Source organism: Bombus huntii, chromosome 7 (genome assembly GCF_024542735.1).
Source record: "Bombus huntii isolate Logan2020A chromosome 7, iyBomHunt1.1, whole genome shotgun sequence".
Classification (NCBI taxonomy): Eukaryota; Metazoa; Arthropoda; class Insecta; order Hymenoptera; family Apidae; genus Bombus; species Bombus huntii.
Window position 1 is genome coordinate 13,043,328 of NC_066244.1, and position 27,621 is coordinate 13,070,948.

General features: G+C 30.8%; 4 protein-coding genes across 7 annotated transcripts; 3 read left to right on the top strand and 1 right to left on the bottom strand.

The window, feature by feature from the left end:
* Positions 1-372: 372 nt before the first annotated feature.
* LOC126867323 (uncharacterized) lies at positions 373-3,324 on the top strand. Its single transcript, XM_050621715.1, has 7 exons — positions 373-806; positions 890-1,063; positions 1,175-1,377; positions 1,449-1,602; positions 1,688-1,956; positions 2,088-2,303; positions 2,380-3,324. The coding sequence occupies exons 1-7, from the start codon at positions 758-760 to the stop codon at positions 2,431-2,433; spliced, it is 1,119 nt and encodes a 372-aa protein (XP_050477672.1). The 5' UTR covers positions 373-757; the 3' UTR covers positions 2,434-3,324.
* A 95-nt stretch (positions 3,325-3,419) lies between these two features.
* Positions 3,420-13,913, bottom strand: LOC126867286 (protogenin-like). 2 transcript variants are annotated; one of them, XM_050621580.1, is made up of 20 exons: positions 13,517-13,913; positions 12,439-12,701; positions 12,229-12,361; positions 11,991-12,147; positions 11,846-11,920; positions 11,524-11,750; positions 11,027-11,172; positions 10,789-10,948; positions 10,428-10,712; positions 10,137-10,301; positions 9,869-10,060; positions 9,599-9,783; positions 9,244-9,391; positions 9,058-9,156; positions 8,829-8,982; positions 8,607-8,740; positions 8,168-8,530; positions 7,800-8,077; positions 7,612-7,719; positions 3,420-7,530 (listed from the first exon to the last, which is right to left on the bottom strand). In XM_050621580.1, exons 1-20 carry the CDS (start codon positions 13,581-13,583, stop codon positions 7,321-7,323), a joined length of 3,549 nt encoding a protein of 1,182 aa, XP_050477537.1. In that variant the 5' UTR covers positions 13,584-13,913; the 3' UTR covers positions 3,420-7,320. The 2 variants fall into 2 exon arrangements, with proteins under 2 accessions (XP_050477537.1, XP_050477536.1); XM_050621579.1 differs by having other exon boundaries at positions 10,137-10,304.
* Positions 13,914-14,082: 169 nt separating this feature from the next.
* Positions 14,083-17,294, top strand: LOC126867299 (cell division cycle protein 16 homolog). The gene is made up of 11 exons (XM_050621609.1): positions 14,083-14,471; positions 14,558-14,710; positions 14,794-14,952; positions 15,047-15,206; positions 15,282-15,534; positions 15,601-15,680; positions 15,760-15,849; positions 15,930-16,239; positions 16,408-16,570; positions 16,667-16,859; positions 16,940-17,294. Exons 1-11 carry the CDS (start codon positions 14,361-14,363, stop codon positions 17,221-17,223), a joined length of 1,956 nt encoding a protein of 651 aa, XP_050477566.1. The 5' UTR covers positions 14,083-14,360; the 3' UTR covers positions 17,224-17,294.
* An 884-nt stretch (positions 17,295-18,178) lies between these two features.
* Positions 18,179-26,507, top strand: LOC126867294 (cytoplasmic polyadenylation element-binding protein 1). Of its 3 annotated transcripts, none has more exons than XM_050621602.1 (12): positions 18,179-18,576; positions 20,520-20,826; positions 21,493-21,632; positions 23,194-23,453; positions 23,534-23,660; positions 23,737-24,103; positions 24,179-24,411; positions 24,493-24,585; positions 24,667-24,832; positions 24,894-25,021; positions 25,097-25,177; positions 25,244-26,507. In XM_050621602.1, exons 1-12 carry the CDS (start codon positions 18,556-18,558, stop codon positions 25,406-25,408), a joined length of 2,088 nt encoding a protein of 695 aa, XP_050477559.1. In that variant the 5' UTR covers positions 18,179-18,555; the 3' UTR covers positions 25,409-26,507. The 3 variants fall into 3 exon arrangements, with proteins under 3 accessions (XP_050477559.1, XP_050477558.1, XP_050477560.1); XM_050621601.1 differs by lacking the exon at positions 18,179-18,576 and adding an exon at positions 19,750-19,854; XM_050621603.1 differs by lacking the exon at positions 18,179-18,576 and adding an exon at positions 20,180-20,357.
* Positions 26,508-27,621: the final 1,114 nt, after the last annotated feature.

Below are 27,621 nucleotides of genomic sequence, written 5' to 3' on the forward strand. Positions count from 1 at the left end.
TAAAAAGTTGGTGCGCTTGGTGTTTTTGCAGTTTGAATTTTATTATCTCTTATAAAACGTAGGAGACGTACAAAATAAAGATATGAACTATTCAATATGTTATCTAAGTTAAGAGGGAAAAACAAAACTCACAAAGTCCATTTAAAAAATGTGTATATTGTGTTATATGAAAACAATAATTATAATATGCATATATATACATCATTATGTTATAAGTTTACAAGAAAAATATGTTTTTAAATTTATAAAAATTATTAGATGAATCTTATAATTTATACATCATCGCTATATCGATAAGGTAGAGAAGTATCTCTATCGACCGCGTTTGCATCAGTTTTGAAACTCGGCCAGTAGCATATTGATCATTCATAATCTCGTTTTTCGGTAGGTATTCTTTATATTTTGCTTGTTAGTGATTGATGCGCGATTTAGGAGAAGGCACTTTTAAACTGCAACCGAGAATCGTCAGTGAACGGTACCTCATGATTCTGTCTTCCTCTAACTTAAGGCAATCAAAAACTACATTCAGCATCGATGATTCTGACGAAAGGCATCGGTATAGAACGGTGGTAGTGGTAACACATTTATTTGCGGCATATTTTTGAGGTTAGGTGAAGGCTGGTCGCACAGTGATTTGATAACCATATCGCTAACTGAAGTCTTTTTATGAAGTGTCATAACGCATAACGTTCTTCTTACTTTGACAAAAGCGGACGAAACTTAACAAAGGAATAACGGATTTAAATGACAAATAATTATGGCAACGTCTGGTTCTAATAAAAAGCCAAGAGTAATAATTTTAGGAGGTGAGCATATTCTACTTCATATGATAGCATATAGCGGAAGTGACAAACAAAACAACTAAAAGGAAGTTTTATCGTTGAAACAGGATGCGGTTTCATAGGACGTAATCTCGTGGAATATCTACTGGATAACGATCTTGTGTCCTTTATACGTGTAGTGGATAAAGTGCCGCCGCAAACTGCTTGGCTGAATACTAAACATCAGCAATTATTCGAGCATCCTTTGCTCGAATTTAAGAGCGCAAATTTAATCAACACTGGTAATTTAAAGTTTGATAAGGGCGCTTATCTATTTTCAACGAAACAATTACGATAATAATAGTTTTGTTAAACATGTACTTTATGATTAGCGTTTGAATATTTATTTGTAGTATCTTGTCAAAATGCATTTTTATCTGACAATCCGATTAATTTTGTAATCAATTGTGCTGGAGAAACAAAGAGCAGTCAAACTGATCCTGTATATAAAGAAGGAATTTATAAGTTGAGTATGAATTGTGCTCAACAAGCTGCAAAATTACAAGTTGATCGTTATGTAGAAATATCTTCTGGTAATTTTAGTACCTCTGACAAAGTATGTGAACTTTGATGTTTTTGTATTAAACAATCTATTACAAAGATTAGTAATCTGTAATATTTTCATAGAATTCTCTCAAAGAAGAAGATGCTGGAGAACCATGGACATTTGTTGCAAAGTATAAGTTACAAGTAGAGAATGATTTAAAAATCATACCAAATTTAAACTTTACAATCCTTAGACCAGCCATAGTATATGGCTGTGGTGATAGAAATGGATTAGGTAATAATAATTTATTGCCTAATAGAAAATGAACAAATAATTTTTTCAAATATTTTATATATGTAAATTAATTTTCCCTATGTAGCACCACGTTTAGTGGTAGGAGCTGTTTATAAACATTTGGGAGAAATGATGAAATTACTTTGGGGACCAGATCTTCACATGAACACAGTTCATGTGAGGGATGTAGCCAGGGCTATTTGGCATGTAGTAAATAGGCCAGAAACTGTAGGTCAAACATATAACGTTGTTGATGAAGGTGATTCAACTCAAGGATCAATCAGTGCTATAGTTTCAGAATTATTTAATATCAATCATGATTATTGGGGTACTGCACTTTCTACACTAGCCAAAGTATGGAAGAAAATTTGTTACTCTATTTTTTTCTCTTACTACTAAGAAATTCAGATATAATTTTTTTGAACTATAATGCAAGTTTTAATTCTGATGTGGGTTAAAAACCTTATTTTGTTTATTTATTTTAGACAGATATGAGTTCTGTTGTTGAAGAAGTCAATGACAAACATATGGGACCTTGGGCAGAAGCTTGCAATAAAGATGGAGTGGAAAATAGTCCTCTGTCTCCATACATAGATCAAGAACTTCTTTATAATAAGCATTTGTATTTACAGGCAGGAAAATTATCGAGTATTGGGTTTACATATCTTTATCCAAAACTCACAAAAGATGCTTTGAAAGAGGTAAATAATTATTTATGTGACTAAGAGAACATAAATTCTGATGAGGAATATTATTATGTCAATTATTTATTTATAGGTTCTTGATGATTATGTAAACATGAAGATATTTCCACATTCCTTGGTTCTATGAATTTCAACAATATAGACTGCCAAGATCAAATATTGAAAAAGCTTACAATAATTTGTATGAAATAACATTTGGAGCGTTTCACCTTGTGCCTAGTAATCTATGCAAGTTACATACTCTATTGTATGTTACACACCTTACTCGTATTTTACCTTCTAACAAATATTGTTAGTCGAGTTTATAAAAAAGTACAGATGGAATATGAAGATTTCATGTATAAGCCTATTGCAAATGTGATAAAGTAGGAATTAATGTACTTAATTTTACTATAATTTGAGTATAAAATTTTTGCACCTTAGGGTTGCTAGTCAGTTTCGACATTATAGGAAGAACTAAGTTGAAAAATATTGAAGAACAAAACTAGGCTATTTACATGCCTAAACACGATATATTATAACATGTAATGTTATTTGGATAAATATTTTAGAGAATTATGTACATCGCCAAAATGCTTTTTATACTGAATTTTTCAAGACTGGGAGTATAAATAAAAACTGTTAAACAATTAACGAGATCTATAGAAGTAGAAGGATTTTGTGTTTTTATATCCATTGCATTCCACTTAACGTGTATCTTCCAAAAGCTGTGACTCATAACTTAGAAATCTTTTTATTCCAAATAAATGATATCTTATGGTTATATAAATTTAATAAATTAGATATATTTAAATTATATAATGTATTAAATCAAGTACAAATAATATTAATTAAGTTAGAAAATATTTCTAAACGCCAAACAAAAAAATTAGTAAGTTTATTATATAAAGGTAAACATAATTTTTACACAAAATAATATATAATAAAATGGCAATAACTGCCAAGTAAAATTAATAGCATTACTATTCTGAAGCAATTGTTATTAATTTGATAATAAAGTTACTCATTTACGCATTTATTCACTTGTTTTACCTGTACCTTCGCAGTTCTTCGTAACTGAATGTTTTTCTAGGGTTAGGCATTATTTTTTACATATATTTTAACACAACCAACATCGATACACTGTTTTAATTTTATTTCAATCATTGGTTACAACAAGATACTGCATCAGAAGGGTCAACAATATCATTAAATATTTCGTGTATCGTTTTAATACTTTAAACAATAAGATTATAATTTGATGTAGTTCATTATACATAATATATTAAAATATATACTTTTAATATTTTCTGCAGATAATATATATACAATCGTAGATAAAAATATTTACAAAGTAACTGCACCCTAAAAAACAGCATAATTATAGCAATACATTAATCGTGTATGTTCCAGTAAAAAAATGATAAGGATTTATGAAAAAATAAATTAATAAAGTTTTCTCGATATAGAATAAGTGCTATAATTAACGGCAATGATACAAATATCAAATTTCTTTTACCGGGTTTGCTTTTTCATATATATCTTATATAAAATAAAGTATAATGTCTTGGTTATATCTACTCACTGTAATAAATTTTTTGAGGTAAATCGTGTAAATCTAAATTATAGTGCTGTGTAATAGGTACTGAGGTTAAGTTAAAATTAAGTAATATAACATACCTACCCCTTGTATAGGGTGGCAATTATGGAGGTATATTTACTTGACTAGAGTCGCCGTACAACATAATTAATACTTTGTCTGTGTATGGCCAATACTATTGGATTGTTACTTTGTGAAAGAACTATTGCAAGTGAAATGAAATAATATGTACTATGCTCCTTATCATTTAGTAAAGGTACAAGTTCAAATGATATAATAAAAAATTAAATTTGATACATAAATGACAAAAGTAGTATGAATAATACCTTATGCATATCCGAAACATTGCTTAGCGTAATGCAGTAAAGTAATAGATTATGATATTTCTAAATCAATGTATATAATAATTTATAAGATAAACAAATACTTTTTTTTAAATTGTAATCAAAATAGCCTCAATTCTAATATTTTTCTTCCATATAAATCGTTATACTCTAAATGTAACATTTACAATACTTGCTGTTTCCTATTTGTAGCCTAAAGATAACAATGTTTATTGCTTTGTATTTCAATACTGTGTAATCAATCTTTTGAAGCAAATAAAACGCTCAGATAACAGCACGGCGACTCTATTTTTTGCTTTCTCTTTTTTCTTTTTTACAAAGCTTGAAACTTATCACATTCACACAATTAATCAAAGATATTATGATACCAATTCAACACCATACGTTTCAATCCATTTCAAATTTACGAATGTTGTCTTATAAATTGAAAACTTTTTATATAAGGTACAAATTAACGCAAATAAATGATTTTTTATATTAAAATTACGTTCATAGCAGACAGAACAATATCGCGCTTAACAAATACAGTACATTATGCTGCTAAAAAGTAAAATGATCAAAATACAATTTAATTCTATGAACATTAGTTAAGATTTGTATACAATAAAATCAAAACATTTTTTAAAATGACAAATGCGTAATATTTGCCATGGAATATTTTGTCGCCATATTAATTATTATATCTCTTTTTCTTTATTAATGCTTTTGATCTATCTTTTCTTCCCTTAAAAATAATACCTTTTTCTTTACAACTATTTTTTTGTTCTTTTTTTAAAATTCCATTAATGTTAGAAAATTGTACAAGCTTAATAATTAACATATACATACAGTGCAAAAAATATTTAAAAATATTTTAAGAATTTTAATGCAAAAAGAAAAATGAATTCATGAGCGATCAGTTACTAGTTGCCTACTATTATATATCAATTCTCATTTCTTATTTAACTCTAAGAAGAGTAACAAATACCTTCAACAAATATAAAAGTATACTACTATATGTCAGTAACATAAAATGTAACAGGTCGTGTTAAATATGATAACAAATGGAAAACAAATCATTTAAATAAAAATCACAAAACAGGCATTCTATCTGTGAAATGTTTATGTTTCATAACAAACATAATTTGTTGTAGAACTGTCAAGTCAGTAAATAGCTATGATAGTTTATCTTTAATTGAGATTCTAATAATCGTGATCGTAGAATATGTAACGAATTTCATAAATAGTGTTTAAATGAAGTTACTTATTTTCATAAAACTGCAATCAGATCTTGTGAAATTTTTTAGTAATCCACTAGTACTGAGTTTTCATAAAAATAGGTAAATCATGAGTTGTATTCAAAAAAGTTTAGTTATAGAATATACAATATAAAAAATCTCTATTAATAGCAACATCATTTCAACACAAGGCAGAATAATTTTTTCAAAAATGACTTTAAATTATATGTTTAACAAATTATCTCGTACAAAGATGTAAAACTCTGTGTAATAAATATATGGTAAAATCTCTAGCATGTGCAGATTGAATTAATTCTATTTTTACATGATTTCATACTGTGCTTGTAGTGACTATATTATTGCATAAATTCAGTGTAATGTGATCATTTAAAATAGTACTGAATGTAAAATGTAATAAATAACAATTAATGGAGGTACAATAATAACATGACATATCTACGTCTCACTCTAAAAGATATAGCTTATTCTATCAGGTACTGTGTTGGGTTTTTCTGTCATGGTAACATGCACCAGTCTGGAATATGTTTATAATTTTCTTTCGCATTTTTCACTTTTTGCTTTTGTATGATGTAGTTAACTTTAAATATCTTGTACAACATAAGGTTTCTTTTATCATATGAACAGGAAAAAATACATATATTATATTATACATTTTCAGTGATTAAATTAATATTATGATTTAAAATTGTTTCAATTCTTTTTGTAGATTTCTTTTATATTACAAAATCTTAATGCTGTTTTTACAAATTTCATTATTATTTTTTCCTGTTCTCAAATGTCTCAATAGTGTATAATACAGTTATCAAACTTGTAGTATAAAAAAGATTCTGCTAAATTATATAATATGGACATTTCAGTTACACTTTTTAAAAATGTTTGTCAACGTCTTATTTTTCAATAAAATAAATATTTGCCAAGATTTGCGATGCTATATGTATACTTACAGTATTTGTAATAAAAGAAAAACCTAGACTATACTTTTAATACATAAAATCTGATTATATAGTACTTTTTCTTAATTTCTTAGAACCTAAGAACCATCTCTTGTTAATTTAGATTTAGTTAATGGAAAACATAAGATTTTGGAATGATCAGTATTATTGCTCTCTATAAAAGCAATATATATCATGAAATAAATTAGGCCATACCCGTAATTTGGATATTTAATAATTTTGTCTTCTAGTGTGAAGGAATGCATTATTTACTTTTTCACTATTATTCGAAATATGATATTTTATGAACATACTCATAATTAACAGACACCCAGGTGCACATCAAGAATTTTCATATCATCCCACTTGCTTAATTTTCATTTTCATACTCTTCTTTTTTAATTTTCATTTTCATACTCTTCTTAATAGATGTCAATATACATATGAGCAAGTTACCTAATGAATATTATTAAGTATCATTTGCATGATATATCTGTGCCACGGTATTATTTCATACAAAATGAAATCTAAAAATTACTAGATTCCTTGCCGAACTGCTAATGCAGAAATACTGTGTTATCGATAATAACTTGCTTTCAAACATTATATACAAGATAATAGTTGAAGTGTCCAGATTCAACGCACTTTCAAAACATTATTATTTACATTAATCATGTATGCGTCAGTATTTTTATTCACAAGTTATGCCATGTTAAACTTGTAAAATATAGTAACTTGCATTGCTTCTAACTTCCTTGAGAATTCTGTTCTTGTAATTCATACATACATATGTATGTACTTTTGTGTGTATATACATCTTGCAATCAAATTATTCGAGTTGCACGAAAAGTTTTACATCCTACCTGTTGCACGGAAGCATAGGAAGAAAATGTGAACACGCAAATATATTGCCTAATGGTTTCATCCATTTGGTCCAAGCGCCGGAACAGATATACATATAGGTTTTGGTAAGGACGTATCTCCATCTGGACAACCAGAATTATTATTTAAACTGCTATTGCTACTGCCTAAAGTACAATTGACCACCGTAAGCTGTGTGCCATCTAAATCTTGTTCTGGCTCTTGTTCTTGTTTTTGTGTACTTAAGACAACACTGTCCATTGTTTTGTACTATATTTCAAGACATATATTAGTTTCATATATAAAATTATTTAATCATTTTGTATTATTCAAAATGAAAATTTTTCGCACCTGAGAATTTTTTGTTATATGAATATCTTTCGGTTCACCATTTATTTCCCATGATGGTAATAAAGGCTCTTTTACACAAGATTCAAGAATTCCATTAGATTTACCACCCTGCAATGATATTTTTCATAGAATTGTTTATCCAAATATAAGCTTATGTTCATATACATTACAAAAAAACATTTACATACTTTCGTGTCTAAATGTGGGTTAGTTGTGATTGGAGATGTGGGACAAAGAACAGCAAGTTCAATTTCATTAGGCGTTATTCTAGTATTCATCTGTTGACTCATTGATGTAGAAGACTGATCCGCGCAACATCTATTTCCATTTCGTACCGAAGCACGACCTTTTGTAGATTGCGCACTTTCTCTCAAAATACGAGCATTCTCACATTTTTTTCGACAATATATACTGCACAGGCAAATTGTAATAAATCCAATACTTATGCTTACACCAAGAATTACACCTAAAATAAGTAAATATGAAATAATTATAAGATTAAATTTTATTATTTCAATTAACTTCTTGTACAATTGAAGCAAATAAGTTTGTTTACCAAGACTCTGATCAGGTTTTGTATTTTGTGGTGGTTTTTGTTCATCTGGAGGACTTGGTACCTTTGATGAACCGCCAGTAATAATGATTATAGGATCTGACGGTTTACCATAACCGGCCTTTGTCATAGCTTGAACCATGACAAAATACCGTTTTCCTGGAGTTAGACCAGGTAAAGTTGTCGATGTTTTATTGCCAAGTACTGTTACATTTCTCCATGCTGTGGCTGAATCTGTTAAGTCCATTGTATATATAACGAAATAGTTTTGTATTATACCATTTATATTACTTGGTTCCTTCCATGCAATTCGTACTTTTGTATTATTTACTAAAAACCATTGTACTTCTTCTACTTTGCCAGGGACTGAAATTAATTGTTAAATTACCATTTCTGTAATACGAACGTACAAATAAATAGTATAATGTATTTATACACTTACTATCTTCATTCGTATAACATTCTACAGATTCGCTATAAAAATTGCTTTGGTTTGTATTATTTTGAATGGCCCTCACTTTAAACTGATATAATGTAAATGGTTTGAGTTTGTCAATATTTGCTTTTGTATCGTTCCTATCAAGAGGATGTTAAAAATATTTAGTGCAAAGATATTGATTGAAATTATAATGAAAAAAGATTATGCATAATTTATATTACGTACAATATAAAACATTTAGGACCATCTGAATTTGCGACATGAATTGCATGATAACATAATTCAAAAGAGTTCACTTCATGCACGCCATTCAAGGACCATGTAACATTTATGGAAGTAGGTGAAACAGGAATTGCTTCCAAGGCCATTGGTACATTATCTGATTAATAAAAAAATGATATATCCAATTAATTCGTTTATGTTATAATAAAATTTATATTTATAATATACTTACTTGTATCAAGTTGAATAGTATGTATTTGTTTTGTTAAACAGCCTGTTGTTTCACCAGAACTTATCATACATAAGCCCATTGTATAAGAAACATTTACATCTAATTATGAACAAAAAATAAATACATAATAAAAGAAGAACACAACATATACATAATTTTTTGGAAATGATTCTGACCAATACCTACCAAGATTAGTAAATACATATTCTGTAACATTTTGTGGTAAAAAAATAGTTGCTAATTTATGTCCACTTTGATTCTCACAATAAATTTGCCAAAGATCAAATTCCGTTTCAATTATGTTATTTTCCCTAACATTTATTTTCCATTTCATCTAACATGACAAAATTTATTTCAATATTATAGAAATACAATATAATATATAATAATATTATCATATAATATATATAATATATTATGCATATATATACATATATATTATTCATATATATATACATATGATATATATAATAAATATTATATTATATACAATAATACAATAATATTAAAAAGATTTGATTAACAAAATTTATATACTAACCTTTACAATTGAAGCATTTATTATTAATACTTGTACATCCACAACATTTTTGATAATAAATTGATTAGATTCAGCTGGTGGCATAGTTACAGTAATCCACTCTAATTGCGATTCGCTCACGTTAGGCCAACCTTGTTTTGTTCTGGCTAGTACTCGTAGGTCGTATTGTGCTCCAGGTATTAAATCTTCAAGAACATGATTAGTAATCTTCAAATAAAATTAATACAAAAGAGTGTACAAAAGACTGTACAAAAAGAATTACATATATACCAGAAAATACATAAGAATCCACGTCAGCGGGTAAGTGAAGAACCCGAGAAGATGGATGTTCATGCAGTCTCAACTGTAATTTATATTGTACCACAACACCACGAGACTCCTTTTTAGGTAATGGCTCCCATGATACATTTAACTTTGTACTACTAAGTATATTCGCGTTTACTTTTGGTGCACCTTTAGGAACTGAATAAAGAAAATAAACTGTACCTTTGGCTTTTCATTACGTTTATGATAAAATTTACATTAAAAAATAACGCACCACTTGGGGCTGTAGAACACAAAATGGTGGCTGATTGATCGCTAGGACCATAATTGTTCCACACTCGTATGTAGAAGGAATAATTAGTATATGGTTCAAGAAGCTTCGTCACTTCTACTGACGTAGAATTACCCGGTTCAGGTGGAGAAACTTCTTCTTTGCCTCCTTCTTGATGAACACCACATATAAGATGTTGGAAAACATTATAAAATATTTAACTAACCACTATATAAAATATTTAACTAATTATTATATAAGTATTTCTATGCATATTAAATCGTTTAAACTTACCTACGGGACTATAATGGACGGTATAAGCTTTAATACTGCTATGTGATAGAGACTTTGGTGGTTCCCAGGAAATAAAAATTTTAACGGGTGACAGAGCACGACATTTTAAAGAGGTAGGTGCAGCAGGACTATTACGAGATGTGTTTACTTGAAGCCGACCTGCGGCCCAAATTTCTCCCACAGAATTTACAGCAACACATTGATAAATACCAGAATCAGATGGAACTGTTGCTGATATTGCAAGTTCCATCTTATTAAATTCTTTTGTATATATAGTCCTACGTCCTGCAAAAACAGTTTATACATAAATTATACATATTATAATATGAAGATAAATAAATATTGTAATGAATAACTTTACCATTAATTGTTATATTCAATGAATCTTTTAACCAATATATTTTAGGCACAGGTAACCCTTGTGCTTGACATTCAAATCTTGCGGTTCTCCCATTTGGACATACTTGATTTGTAGGTATCTTCACAAATGATGGTGGTATTAATATATCCACTGTTACATTCTGAAATGTTTTTTGCAGCATGTTATTAAAATTATGAACAACTATGTTCATACTTGATAATATTTTTTAATAACTTACTTGAATCTTCACATTATTTGTAACAGAGTTCTTTATAGAACATACATAAACTCCTGCATCAGATGCACTCACATTTACTAGTGACAATATAGTAATACCAATACTAGAATTAAGCAAAATGCGAGGTTGTGCAACATTATGATTACCTAAAAATGAATAAATCACTACATTTGTGTATTATAAATATCATCTATATATAAATAATGTTATTAACCGTTTGAGTTCCAAGCAGCACGATCGCGCTGTTTAGATTTTGTGTTGAAAAGTTCCAGTACATTTGAACGCAATAATTTTTATTGGACAAAACTTGAAATATTTATAAACTAATTGTACGCATATATAATAATATAGATGTATTTCATAAAGTAACAAATATGACAAACTCTATTGTGACACAATCGATTAAGACAAGCGCTATCGCGCTGCTCGGGATTTTTCGACCCTGTTTTTTCAATGACCCCTGGGACTCAAATGGTTAATATATGTATATCAAATACCAGTATAGCGAGGAATAAATGACCACATCATAAGTGGCGGTGGATATCCAGATGCAGCACATACTAAACTAAGATTCGATCCATTTAACAACCAATGATTGTATGAAATTTGTGGAAATAACAATGGTGGTATATGTGATCCATTACCCTCTGGTTGTGAAATAACAGTTAATTTTGCTTCCTTACTTTTTTTGGTTTTCTTTAGGAATTCATTATTTACTATGCATCTGTGAATATAGATAATATATTATATAGTTTTTTCTTTACTAATTTAATTTCACAAATTGTTTTATAATTGTATGATACTAGTACAAATACAAACCTATATGAACCAGCATCTGATAACTTCGTTGCTTTTATATACAGAACACCTGGTGGTACCATTATATACTTACTACTACAAATTAAATAATCTCAATTAATATAAAAAATAATTTCATTGTTAATTCTTGACAAAAATTACTTACTTTAAATTACTCTGATTGGGCAACAATATTTTTTCATTATGCTGCCATGTGATATTAGGAGGAAAAGGAACACTATCTATTAAACAAGATAATCTTGCAATTTCACCTTCTTGTACAGTTATATTTTCTGGTGACTTTTTAAATACATGGGCAAGTTCTAAACAAATATAATTATATGTTTTAACACCATTTATAAAATCAGGATGCTTAATAACAGTATGTTAAACAGAAAACTTACCTGCTATGTGAATAAATGTAGGAGATGATCTTAGAAGCCCTAAATTAGTACGTGTTACACAACGATATTCATCTTTGTAATAATCTTTAAAGTTAACTGTAGTAGAGTTTTTTTCTTTAAACTTTTGCACCATCTATTATAACAATAAAATAAAATACTTAATTGATTTAATTTTAATATAAATAACAAATAAAATTTTTCAATATATACCTTATGTAAATGAAGAGAACCATTCTTGAGAATAGTACAACGTGCAATACCACATGGTGGTGCAGGTATTCCATTGTGTAACCAAGAAATATTTTGATTTGGTCCAGTTATACAAGTAAGTGTAACTCCTTTTTTTCCTAATATCACATGACCACTGGGTTGAATTTCTAATGTTATGCCAGAACTTTTGGTTGGACTAATGTTGAAACTTTCTGATTTTGACACGTTTTTGTTATGTAGACCAGTTCCAATTTCTTTGACACCTAAAGTATAAAACATAAAGCACTATCTAAAAATGTACTAGCTTACAATTTTTATAATAATGTGTTAAAATATATTTTGAATATTATAAACTGTCACATTCAAAATGGCTATTACATCACCCCCCCCCCTCTCTATTAATATTATAAAGATGAGATTCAATATATTATATAATAGAATATAAAGTAAATAAAACATAAAATTATCAGATGATTCTGCAAATGGAGAATCTGACTTATAGCATAACTAATTTATAGAATACATTTAAAGTATAATGATTATAAAATCATTGTTATATTATATATAGTATATTATGCCACATTTATGTTTTAATTTATATATTAGGAACAGAAAAAAAGGACATATATCCCATTTGTTTACTAAAAAAAAGATGATAATTTGCACATAATTTTGGTATAAAAAAGATGATATGTGATATATTCATGTAAAATTATACTAATCCAAATTTTAAATCATTAGAGTAAATCTACCATATCATAATTCAAATAATCTTTTACCAATGAAATATCTAAATATTTTAAACTATTTGTTTTACAACAATTTCTTTTCATACATGTCATAGTAATATAAACAAAATATTTAGGAAATATAATCATTTTTCTCAAAAGGCTATATAATCAAAAATGTTCGAATTTTAACTCTTATTTTAATCAGATAATGCACAGTTCGTAAAAAAAGAAAAAGTATCAAGATTGTAATCATCTATAAGTGTACAAAAGAACGAACGTTAGGCGCGTGGTCCAGCGTGTTTGGCGAATATAAACAGATTAGATTGACGGAGAGAAGGGAGACGCACCTGCGGCATAAGCGGGCTTTAGCACTTCTGTAAACAAGATGCTCAGTAAAAGTACTCGCGCCGCCATATATTCACACTCATTGGCACTAGTTTCACTGACAAATCTTGGCCGAAATACGCCGTCGGTTTGGTAGACTTTTCTGCGAAATTCGTCGCCGCATGTTTGACATCGCCTGCAAGAGTTTTTGGCCGTTCCGTTCGCCGAACTCTTACCCCCCTTTCAGCTTCGCTCTAGCTTCTCACATTATCGTTAAGATTGACAATATATCGTCACCGAAAACTCGAGGACGTCGACAATACCGAGAGTTACACGGTCGTCGCGAATTATACTCGATTAGCTTCGTTTGCATTAGCACGCGATTCATTCGTTTCTTGCCATCTTCTAATTCGCTACTACCCTTGTTTGTAATTATTCCAGTGAGGAAAAGACGCACAAAATTCTAGATCGCGACCCACAGCGCCGGATGCGAGAAATTTTTGAAACAGAATGATGTTTTGTTACACAGCACCACATATTATGCTTTGTCCAATTTCCTCATATTTTGACCAATAACATTATCAGAAATGTTTACGTAGAAATGATCGATGATGACAACATGCGTGTTATTGTTGTTGTATCGTCGTATAGTTTAAAAATGTAAACTGTTTAGTCTATGCAAATGCGACTCTATGCGATTATCTAATGTTCTATGAAATGTGAATTTGATTGTAACAATTTAATAACAAGTATTTTTATATATGAAAGGAATACCTTGTAGTACTGTATTCAATTACAAGTATCTTGGTATATATAACGTTGATTCGTTAAGGAAGGAATACCTAACCTTCAAAATTTAAATTAAATATGGCGCGACAGAGTGTTGATGCAGATTGCGAGAAAATGCATAATTTATTAGACAATAAGAATATTGACTTAGATAATTGTAGAAAATTAATTAAATCGTACATTGATTTGGTAAAGTATCAAAATTTATCAAGCTTTTTAAAAGATATTGATTTATTGTACACTACTAAAAAAACTGACTACTGGTTTGTTTACAGCATCTTTATAGTGCTGCTTTATTTTGGGCAGACAAAGTTGTTTCATTAAGTAACGAAGATCCTAAAGATATATGCACCTTAGCGCATTGTATGTATCTAATGAAACAATATCATAGAGCTGCTCATCTTATTAGAAATCGTGGATTGGAAAAGGTAAACTATAACTTTGAAACTTTTAATAATATCATAACATTGTTATATACATTTTTTTTAATTACATTAATATTACTTTATAGACAGATGTAATGTGTCATTATCTAACAGTAAGAAGTCTGTTAGAAGCAAAAGAATACAATGAAGCATTACAGGTTATTAAAGAATCAGAAGTATGTACAAACATAACACAGTCAGGTTTTGGAGATCGTGCAGATATATTAGAAGATGCACCAAAAAATGTGATTAAGTATAAATAATGTTCTTCATAATTTCTTTTAAATATTATTTCTGTAATGTGATGAACTTTATAGATTAGTTTGTATTTTGTGATAGGTACACAGTTCAATATTGTACGTGAAAGGAAGAATATATGAAGCTTTAGATAATAGGGCAGTAGCAACTGACTGTTACAAACAAGCTCTACATTGTGATGTATATTCATATCAAGCATTTGAAGCATTAGTTCAAAATCAAATGCTTTCAGCTGCTGAAGGTATTAAAGTGTGTATGTATTAATGTAATGTAATAATACATACAAGTAATTTTATGATACATATAATTTGAATAGAAAAAGAACTTCTGGAATCTCTTCCCTTTGCTGAACAATGCACAGAAGCTGAAGCAGAGCTCTTACGACTATTATATGAAAGTAAATTGAAAAAATATCAAGAACCAAATACAAAGCAACCACTTGCAACATGTAGTGTTATGGGAGTTCTTGTCACAGATAGATTGTTAGGTAATTTGGATATGGAAGTTACAGAAGCAGAGAGATTGTATTATAATTGTGATTATCACAAATGTTTCTCTCTCACAGAAAGGTAATATATCCTCTTATGTATGTATGTGAATTTATATAATCTTATAATCTCTATCATATATTTTAGAATATTAAAAAAAGATCCATATCATAATTCATGCTTACCAGTACATATTGCCTGTTTAGTAGAACTAAAAAAAACTAATGGTAATTATATTGCACTCCTATATAAAAAAAGAATGTGCAATTAGAAAGAAATTTTGTACATTATATAATCATTTTTCAGCTTTATTCTATTTAGCACATAAATTAGTTGACTTATATCCAGACATGGCCTTAGCATGGTTTGCTGTTGGATGTTATTATTATAGTCTAGGTAATTATGATTTCTATTTGATAATTCTAAAATTATTTTGTATTCTTACTTTATAAGATATTCCATTGTTTTGATAATAGGAAAAAGTGATCCAGCACGAAGATATTTAGCAAAAGCCACAGCACTGGACAGATTATTTGGTCCTGCTTGGTTAGCTTATGGTCATTCCTTTGCAGTAGAAAATGAACATGATCAGGCAATGGCTGCTTATTTTAAGGCTTCTCAATTAATGAAAGGTTGTCACCTGCCACTTTTATATATTGGACTTGAATGCGGATTAACAAATAATCTTAAATTGGCTGACAAGTTTTTCCAACAGGCTCAAGGAATAGCTCCAAACGATCCATTTGTTATACACGAGATGGGAGTTATATCTTTTTATAATTTAGAGTAAGTATTATGATGTCTGTTGTAGTATTATCCCTGAGATTGAGTTATTCTAATATGCAAAAAAGAGGTTCAAAATTCACTCTGCAACCTGATTAGTGTACTTCCACCCTTCCCCGGTTTTTGGAAATCTGTCTAATTTATCAAGAGTTGTCGTTTCATCGAATACAGTTACAAAACTGCTGAACGGCAGTTTAAGGAAGCCATGAAAAGAATTCAAGGTGGTCTAAAGGATGTTATTCTACCTAGTAAATGGGAGGCACTTTTAAATAACTTGGGTCATACTTGTAGAAAAATGAAGAAATACGGAGAGGCGTTAGAATATCATCAACAGGTTAAAAAATTTTAATCGACATAGAAACATACTTTTTCCTTAAAATGTCAATTTAAATTACAAGCTATCAGATAAATTTCCTAATAATGATTGCAGGCATTAATGTTAAATCCATTAAATGCATCAACTTATTCAGCAGTGGGTTTCATTCATGCATTAATGGGAAATGCACAAGAAGCTGTTGATGCTTTTCATAGAGCTCTTGGACTCAGGAGGGATGATACTTTTACAACAACTATGTTAACTTATGTTATGGAACAACTTATAGAAGAATCGCCCCCTTATCCTGGTATATACAAAAAATGTTCAGTTTTCAATGTATTTTATTAAATGTACATTATATCTCATTATAAATGAATTCTTTTTTAGGTGCACCAGTTGATATTCCAAAATATGAGTACCCTGCAACTGAACATCAAGAAACAGATAATGCAGAACCTTTAGAAAATGCAAATAATGTAGCTGGATCAGGAAGTCAAGATATTGATAAATTAAGAGTAAATTTATTTTCCGGATGGGGAGAAGATTCCAGTAAAACTGAAGATACTTCTGATAAAGTGGAACGCAATCCGCGAGACGTAGTTGTGAATTATTCCACTGACATTAGTTCCGAAGTTGAAATGTTGGATTCATCGACTGCTCATATAGAATAGTAAAAATGCGCAAATTTTTTTATATGATAAATAGATTTGTGTATGTAATAAAGCAATTGGTTTGCTACAAACATTCCTTTTTTGTTCAGAGAGTTATCCTTTATTATATATTCTACTCATTTTGTATATAAATTTGATGCATGCATGCTTAAATAATTAATATTTACCCACTAGAAATGTGCGGGTATCTGAGCCTTGATTCGGGTTGGATCGAGATCCTTCGTCGATAGATAAACATATTTGGGTACCCGTCATTATGGGAACCGATTTACGTTTCGGAATCCGATGTTCAATTCAGAACATAATTTTTCTGTCATCTTATATTTAAACATAGTTTAACGGTACATACTTAAACTTAAAGTACAAGTTTGCCTTAAACTTGGTTTAAGTACAAGATGACAGAAAGATTATGTTCTGAATCAAGCATTGAATTCCGAATCGCAAATCGGGTCTCGAGATTAACGGATACCCGAATACGTTTATGTATCGACAAACTTCCAAGATTCTGATTCGAACCCGAAAAAATTTTCCGATATAATTCTGCAATTTCGGGTATTCGCACACCCTTATTACCTACATAACCTATTATATTGTTTTAAGTAAAAATCATATTACATGTAATAGTAACTTTAAAAATTTGTAACTATAATTATTTATTAGAAATATTTAATATCTTAAACCAAATTTATAGGTTCAAAAATTTTTGTTTATTTAACATATTATTCGCCAATATATAAAATCTGAATTTGAAATATTACATATTAAGTGATACAATTTTGTATCTTATTGCACATATAAAATTCCACAATCGCGCGCATTCGCGAACTGCGCCGGTGGTTTCCAAAGATGGAACCTGCGGGTGAAAGGGGGAAAGGGAGGAATAGAGATCTTCAATTCAGTTCACAGAGTGGAGCAATGTGGAGAAGAATGGGCGTTCCGTCTCCATCGTTTCTGTATCGACACTAAATTGAACCCAAGAAAATAAATTTTACTTTCAAAGAACCAATAAATTAATTATAAATGGGCGATTTTGGGAGTTGAAATAATTAAAATATTATCCCCCGGCAAGTAATTAAACAAACCCGGTGGGATTAAAGTATCCCAAAAATCTTTTAATGTAACACGATAATTGTTGATTAAACAATTTACTAAAACTCGTGTATTTGATTCTTCGCTACTAAATTAAATCGAAAAAAATCTTATTAAATTTATATGCAATATCAAGTTTATATAATTCATTGAAGTACGTTACGAGTTACCACTTTGAATTCAGTGGAGAACAGCAATCACAGAACAATTGAAAAATTTGTCAAGGCTCAATCAAAGATCGACATGCTTACGTTAATGCAATTGGTAAGTCGTTATATTCCTTTATAAAAATTTTATATCCCTTTTTTCTAATTGTCTTGTATTTATTTTTTCACGTTTACGTATTATTGTTTTAATTACGCCTTATTTTTCTATGGACCTCGTTCTTTGACTTCTCATGCGGTCGATTGGTAACCTACTTTACAATTTCGTTAGTACTATGGTGTCGCTTCGAAAGGAAAATTTGTCATGTAAATCATGTGCTGGTACACGGTGATAATTATAACGTAGAACCTACATAGAATATAAAACCGAATACCAGGAATGTCCTGCGTCCTCACTTGTAAACAAACACGCGAATCGTACGTTGAGCCGCAACGCGTCCACGTGCAAAACACGTTGCGTTTCGTACGCTGATATTCTTCCCCTTTCTCTCCATATGTGTGTTGCGTCTTCTGATATTGTCCTTAACCCTTCGTCAGTCATTTTGAAAGTATTGAACGGAAGTAACAAAGAATTTGTTGCAATTTAATTTCTCTTAAAAACTGTCTGTCTTCAAATTCTACGAAGATGTACGATACCTTTCGCAAACATAGTACAGGACTATGTACTAAGACAAAATTTATATCATTGCAAATAGTTGGATTAGTAAACCAAAAAATTATTAAATTAAGTAAGAATGTAATTTTTATATGAAACCATAAATAAGTATTAGCACATATGATACATATATAATATATAAATTTTCGTCACACTATACGTATATATATTCCTGTTCTTATGTAACATTCTTACAATATTCTAATTTCATCTTTCAATTCGTGATGTAATTAAATTTCTCTTCAGGTATCTAGGTTTCTCCTATATTTGTTACCTTCTACATGTATATACATATACATATATATATATATATAATGTCTATAGAGATATATGACTTTTGTAAAAATTATCGATACCAATAATGCAACCCTTGTATGATTCAACGTGTCAGAATGTTATACAATTTTAAGGGCGTCGTAAATGTTACAATGTTAACTGATGTAATACGAAATGATAATTACGTATTCGAATCGATTATAAGCGTCCTTATGTCTAGTACGCCTTTGAACTTGACAAAGTTGAATTCTACGAAGTTTGGAATTCTCGTTGAACCTCTAGAATGCCTCGATGTATTCCCCTGCCCTGCAAAATTTTTTTTCCGAATTCCTCGAACGCAAACTGGGAGTGGCGTCCTTCAGGCTCCTGTTTTCGTTATTCTGTACCGAAAGCTCGAAGCATAGTTTGCTGATATCGTTCGTAGCGATGACTTCGAGGAATTCAGTGGTAGGTGATACGCATTAAATTTCACGATCTTCAAACGTGAACGAAACATTTTTTAGCGTTCGAAATCATTTTCTAATTCTCCGTGTAGTGTATCTTCCGGGGAATCGTGCAAGTTCTGAAATTTCATCACTTTTACCGGAAATTACGCAAGGAAAATCGGTTGACGTAACGAGCGACGCGATCGATTCGAATAGCCGTTAATCAAAAGCACGCTACTAAAAAGACTTTACAAATTAGATAAAAATAGTAGCATCAATTTCTACAATGTTTTCTTAACATTGAAATACAAATATGTGTATAATTTACGTAGTGAACCCCGCAATTCTAAACATTCCGTGTAGCGTCCATACTTCCTGTAGCGTCTACTCACATACGCGTTACAGTTAATTAGTTAATTACAATCGTAAAAATTAGTGGTATATTATCTGTTTTCAATTACTTGTTCGCAAAGGAAAAATAAAGCGAATAATAATTCAATCGGTGCCACTATGGAAGGAAAAATGGTGACAGTGTTCCTCTATTATCTCTTTATAACATTATACCTTGTTATCGCAATACCAAACATACCAAACGTGGTCATTTAACCAGATACAAACTTTGTCTCTATTTCAAACATTCAATTTGAAATATTCTAACGACTGATTCTTTTCTTTTCTCTTTTACAGCTAGATTTATCGTGTGATGCCGATGGAGTGAAAATATCCGACACACCTGATTGGAACAATGATATATCGCATGGCCAGCAAATGCAAGCGTCACGCGACCAAGACCACATACAGCTGCAACAACGTGAACAGTTGCATCGCGACAAATTACAACAACAACGAGATCGCGACAGTGACCGAGAACAGCATCTACATCAGCTACAGTACATCGGTAACTTGCTGTTAGACTCTCCGCCGGCGAGTAACTTCCAAGGATACTCACACGATGCATCTTGCACGCAACCCAATAAGAACAACAATATCGATGGTAAAAGTTCCGTTTCCTTTGTCCCATTTTTATATAATCGTATGTGACCGTCTTGTTTTGATTTTTGGATAAATTCACAGATTGGCTGTTAGCCCTTCTGTTATGATGGATACGGTTGACGATCGAATGTGATCAAATAATATACAGAGATAGGAGATATTATTTGATTTGTTATGTGAATATAAGATTATTTTTACCCGATACAAAGATAGAGAAGGTATTTTAAATGTATTTTTTATCTTATATGAGTAAATCATGTACTTTTAGATTCATTAGATAAGGATAAAATCGGCGAGAATCTGCCCCCGTGATCTCTCTTCACTATAATTAATAATCTGTTTTACAATTATTAACAAAATGATCAAAGACCTTTGTTTTTGTTTTATAACTACCATCAGTTTTATGACTAATCTTCGTATAAATTTAATTATTGATTCCAATATCTGCTTAACGAGTTACATTGTTTTCTCTTTTTTTTTTTTTTTTTTTTTTTTAAAGATTCAAGATATAAGAAAATTTGTTCTAATCGCCTGCTTGGTTGTTTCAAAACTAACGAGCGCGTACGTTCGTCGTTTGTCAATCGATAGTCCTCGTTGCGCTGTGTCGTATTTTCTTGTGATTTTATTTAAAACGGCAACGTATTTTGTATTTTTTCCCTCACGTTAGGAGACATGTCAATTTCGGATTTATTTGGACTGGGTTTACCTCGGGGATCATTGTTAGGCAGCCAGTCAACAACTGCGTCTCCCGGTTGCCGTAATTATCAGTATCAGGGTCGCAATCAAGGATCCTCTCAGCATTATCAGGTGACATTTCCTTTTATTTTTTATATTGTGCTTAAGATTCTCCCAACTGCCTGAGATATTTCAGTCTCATATAGGTCAAGTAATTTCGCTATTTACGTCATACTTATCAGAGATAATTACCCTTTCAGTAATTCGTAATAATATCTCATAAATAATAATGTTTTTTTATTTTCGACAAATCATAAAATAAAAATTAAATAATCTATAGCGTAATAAAATAATTATTATGTAATTATTAAGTTTAATTAAATTCTATGAAGACCCAACTATGGTCTTCATTTTATGGTTGGGAAGGTTCCTATCTGTATTAATAAAATTTATTTTGAATCCAAAGGTCCTAGAAGGACCATTATACGTGAGCGATAATTTAATGATTTCTGTGAATACGTTTTAATTACTCGAAATGTACGAGGAACTCGAAGATCCTTAAAATGTTTTTCTTTCAATTTATGAACGTCACGTGTTGGATATGATAGTGAAAATCTCGAATAGAAATGAAGTAGGCAGTATTCTGAAACGTCTGCCGGCTGCCAATGCAATAACCGGAACAATGATTATCCTCATTGGAGTGACTCCAACTGCTCCTCGAACTTCCTTTTCCGTCCGTGGCGCGGCTAATTTTTTTGCACAATAGGGACCTCCTGGATACCTGATGTATCGATTTTCAATATATTTTGTTGCGACCAATACCTCCTAACATCAATTTAGGATAGTGCAAATAACGATAACGGATGGAGATAATAAAGTCTGCGACGATAAAAATAATATTTTGTAAAATTTTAGAGCCAACCGGAGAAATCCAAAACTAAGTACATATTGTAACGTACAGCAATATTTTAATGGATTTCTTTTCTCACAGTGATAAATATTATCAGTCATGTTATCAATGGGTTAAAAGCTATTTTCTTTGTAAAATAACATAAATAATAATAGACAATTATTGCAATTTAAATTGCAGCGATAGTTAAATAGTACTATACGCGGTCGAAAGCGGTAAAAGCAAGAGAGACCCATGTGAAAGTCGTGCCTTATCGACCAGACACTTTAATGGACATTTTATCAGGCTCTTCTCGTCGCCTTTAACGTTATTACCTTCACCATTTGCTGGATGCATCTGTACATAAAGGACCGGCAGGACATCGAAATGCGCGTATTAGAGCCGACATATAATACGTTGGGCAAAATAAATTACGCATAGCCGCGCGCGTTAGTGCGACCCGAATTCCAGGGTAGCCAAGAATTTACAAGCTTGAGCCAAACGGCTCTATCACAGCTCGCTCTTCTTCTATCTTCGCTTCTCTTTGACCTCAGCTTTTCTGTGAACTTGTAATTGCGTGCCCTGTTGTTCCTGTTTTTTACGTTGCAACATTATTTTGGACGCGGTCCAATAATGGTGTAGCAGGCTTCTCTTTGGCAAAGAAGACGCAAATATTTTCTTATTGCTTACAAGTAATAAATTGAATGTTTTCGAGATATTTTTATAATCAGAAGATGATTTTTTGGATTGAAATATATATTTAAAAAGTTTTTAATTGGTTTTGTTATATATTTTTGAATATAGGGCAATGATAGGAGCGGAATTTGCTCGAACTCATCGATACTTGAAATTCCAAGTTCCCCAAGTTCTATTACTACACCTGGTAGCCCTAGCACACCTGGTAGTCTGTATTCGAATCCTTATTCGTACTCATCTACGAACAGTAGTAACCAGACAACATCATCACCGAAAAGTCGAGGATCTTTGCAGAATGTGGGATCACCCTCATCGCCCATTCATTCTCCTTATTACGGAAGACCCATTCGTGGGTCACCACCTTATAGGTATTTCTTAATTAATTTTTTATTATCACGTATAATTATAATAAAAACAATTACTAATTGGTCATTTTTATTTATAACAGCGACTGCAGTAGTCCTACTTTCGAGTATCCACATGTGATGGGGTGCAATGGATCAAGATCGAATTCACCAGCGGACTCAGACACGAGTGGTATAGGTAGTGTGGATGGGTCTCTATCCGATATAATGGTATTTTTTTTTAAGTTATAGATAATAATTACCTAAGTTCATCAAGGTTAGGGAGAAATAAATTGTTTCATTTTAGAACTGTTTATCGTTAAATTCATCGTCACACGAATGTTACCCTCAGTCTCTGGGTTCATTGATGTCGCCGGAAGTGGATTTATGCACAAATAATAGAGTAGCCGCGTTCCAACGAATGGCAGTGAAAAAATATTTATCTTCATCCCATCAAAACTCGTCGACACATCATCATCATTCACATGGACACAATCGAAGTCATCACTACGGATCGAATCAAAACGGAGGTTTCCTGAATTCTTTTATGTCGCACGAAAAAAGTTGTTGTTCCACTGGAAATCATATGATGGCCCTGAATTCACCTCCGATAAATATTTTGGATCCACAGCTCTCGCTTGAACGTGTAGCACGTTTTCATCGAAGTGCCGCTGGTAATAATTCATTTATTAAAATATAAGAAACAGAAGAGAGGATGTGTTAGCAACATTAAAAAATTATTATTTCAGCACTTTGTGACCCAACTTGTACTTGGAGTGGCATATTGCCGCAACGCACTCAAAAACCATCAGGTTACTCATCTAAAGTATTCCTTGGTGGTGTACCTTGGGATATCACCGAATCCCTTTTAATCGCCACTTTCAAGCAGTTCGGTCCAATACGAGTGGAATGGCCGGGAAAAGATCAGTCTGCCACGCAGCCAAAGGGATATGTATATATTATATTTGAGTCAGAGAAACAGGTAGTGTAATATTTTTAGTACTTTATCTCTTTTCTAATTTATTTGTTTTTAATGAGCTACAACATATATGTATTGTTTAAGGTGAGAACTTTATTGACATGTTGTACACATGATTTTACCAATGGTGGCAGTTGGTATTACAAAATATCATCTAAACGTATGAAAGCAAAAGAGGTGAATATTACTTCTTTTTTAGTAAAATTCTATTCCATTTCTTGTAAGAGTTATAATATTCATGTAATAATTTTGACATAGGTACAAGTAATACCTTGGATTCTTGAAGATAGTAATTATGTAAAATCCTCATCGCAAAAACTTGATCCTCATAAAACAGTATTTGTTGGTGCTCTTCATGGTATGCTAACTGCCGCTGGTTTAGCAAAAATTATGGATGATCTGTTTCGTGGGGTTATTTATGCAGGTAAAAATCGACATAGCTCGATTATTAGATGCATATTAGTAAGATTAAAATTTAATTTCAGGGATTGATACTGACAAACATAAATATCCAATTGGATCTGGCCGTGTTACATTTAGTACAAAACATTCATACATGAAAGCAATTTCAGCTGCTTTCATAGAAATAAAAACTGCCAAATTTACAAAAAAGGTTCGCGTAATTTTATGAAATGTTTATGATATATTAAGAGAACACAATTATAATACAATCTATTGTCTTTAATAGGTGCAAGTTGATCCATATTTAGAAGATTCCATGTGTTCAGGGTGCTCTGTACAACAGGGACCCTATTTTTGTCGTGAAGTGGTATGAAAGAAATTTTTTATCCTTTTTATATACAAGATATTTTATTATATTCTATCGTATTTGTAGGTGTGCTTCCGATACTTTTGTCGCAGTTGCTGGCAATGGCAACACTCAATGGAATCAATGTGGCATCATAAACCTTTAATGCGCAATTCAAAGACAAATCAAGTGGTCGGATTATCGCCAAACGTAAATTCCTGGTCTCGTGGAACGAATAATCCCACTATTTAAGTACAATTATTGAGCTTCTCTTCCATGGTCAGATAAAATTTTTTTTTTGACTATTTGTTTTTGCAAGGACGTTGCGCTAGCTGACTTACTGACAGGGTGCAAACTTAGTTTTTTATCGCAAAGCTGCGGGCAGCTGGTTTGACGATATGCATTGAAATACCGGACATACCAGCTGATCGGCAAATGCAACGATTTGTTTATTATCGTTACTATCACATACGTCCGCGGTATAGAGACTAATGGATAAAAATCGTGTTTCTCATAAAGTTCCTATTTCGAACGCGGCCACAGTCGCGTTCTCAACAAACAGTATTTTTATTTAGTACGTTTATTTAGGGACTGGTTCTCTTGTTGATCGTTTTATTGCAATAATTGTGCCATTGAGTAACACATCACATTATATGATAATTATGCGTTACGAGTGTGCATTTACATTGAATCCGTGTGGGTCCAATTGTGGCTTTTATAGTGACAATAATTTTTATACGATAAAATGGGAAGCCACTCGATCGTTAAAAAAGAAGCGAAACAAGAGAAGGAATGAGTTCACAATGTTTAAAAAATCCACAAAAATACAACGCGCCGCTATAATAATCTATCGGCGAAATATTACGCTTAATCGTACACTGTTCGATGAGATTAGATTATTGTGGAATTCTAGCGGCAGGAGGAGTTGTTCATTTAATTATTGTTATTTTTTGCGAAGAACGCATTTAATTTGAGTACCAATTAGAACCCAGGCTATATACCGACATTTGTCGATGATATCGCCCGTCGTTGTAGTTTTACGTTACATTGTACAGTGTAAGGGTTATTACCAAAATGGCAATTGTAATCATAATTTATACTCTTAGCCAAGGCGATAAGCCTTTATGAGCTTCGTTTACAGGGACTGTTTAACTGTTGACGAAATGGAGAAGTACATGGTCTACGATTCTGGAGCGGATTGTAGTAATTTGATTCTGTTTTTATTTTTTGTTACGATATTATGTTATGTATTTTCTTTCAAGAAGATTTTGCAATATTGCTTCTAATCGCGTTTCTGATGTTTTGATATCATTTTGTTGAGTGAATTAAAAATCATATTTTTGCAGATAGACTTCCATTTGTCGTTCCTCCTTTTTTGTTTCATCATTTTGTTCCTTTTCTTTTTATCGTTCGAGAAAATAATTTCTCCAAATGAACCTTCTGCCCTTTTTAAACTCCTGGCCTTAAAAATATCTGCTTATGCAAACTGCTAGATACTAAATGTTATTATATGAGAATTTGATAGTTAGTATGAACAAAATCATAAAGTAAATATCAGTTAATAACACAAATTATATTAATCATATTAATTTGTATTTAATTTGTTCAATTTTGATATATTTAAATTAATCCAAATTACAGTACTTCATTCAAATTGAAGGTTCTTGTCGTAAATAATTACAAATATCCTCGTTATTAAAAAAAAAATTATAAGAAGTTCGGAATAATTGTAGGGAATAAATATCGGCAAAAATAAGGTGAATTAAAGTCTAAAATTTGGAACTTAAAATTTCTGAAATTTGAAATTATACTGGAAGAAAATTCAAGTTATGATTATCAATTTTTAGAAAATTACTGAAACAGATACAGTATAAAACGATGTTATTCAAATATTTCATATTCAATATTTATGATAATAGTGATTATGATTTATATATTATATTCTTTATTTTAAATAATTATAGATTATACATTAATGATGATCATACATTAATGATGATCCAAGATAAAAGTATAAATTTAAGATTTAAATAATTTAAAATTCATATAATCAACTGCAAGTTACACTGCTATAGTACTGAATTACTTAACACATATTAAAGGGAAGGTGAATTTATCATATTTCTGAGTCATTAAAATTTCGCCTGGTTTAAGGAAGTGGAACAAATATACAAAAAAAATATATCGTGTTACATCAAATACAATTATCAAACAATATGGTTATTATATACATAAGAAAATACTCCTATGAAGTGCTTTAATACAACATACAAAATAATATATGTATATATATATACATATATTCTACAAAAGCTTCGAATGTAATCATAAAGTTTTTAGTAAACAAAAGATCAGTTTTTGCTAATGCCTAAGAATGGTTCTAAACTAATGAACGACAAAAACTCTTAGACTAAAAACTAACGAATTAACGGCGAAAAGATAATGAATAATGAGCCGTCAGAAAT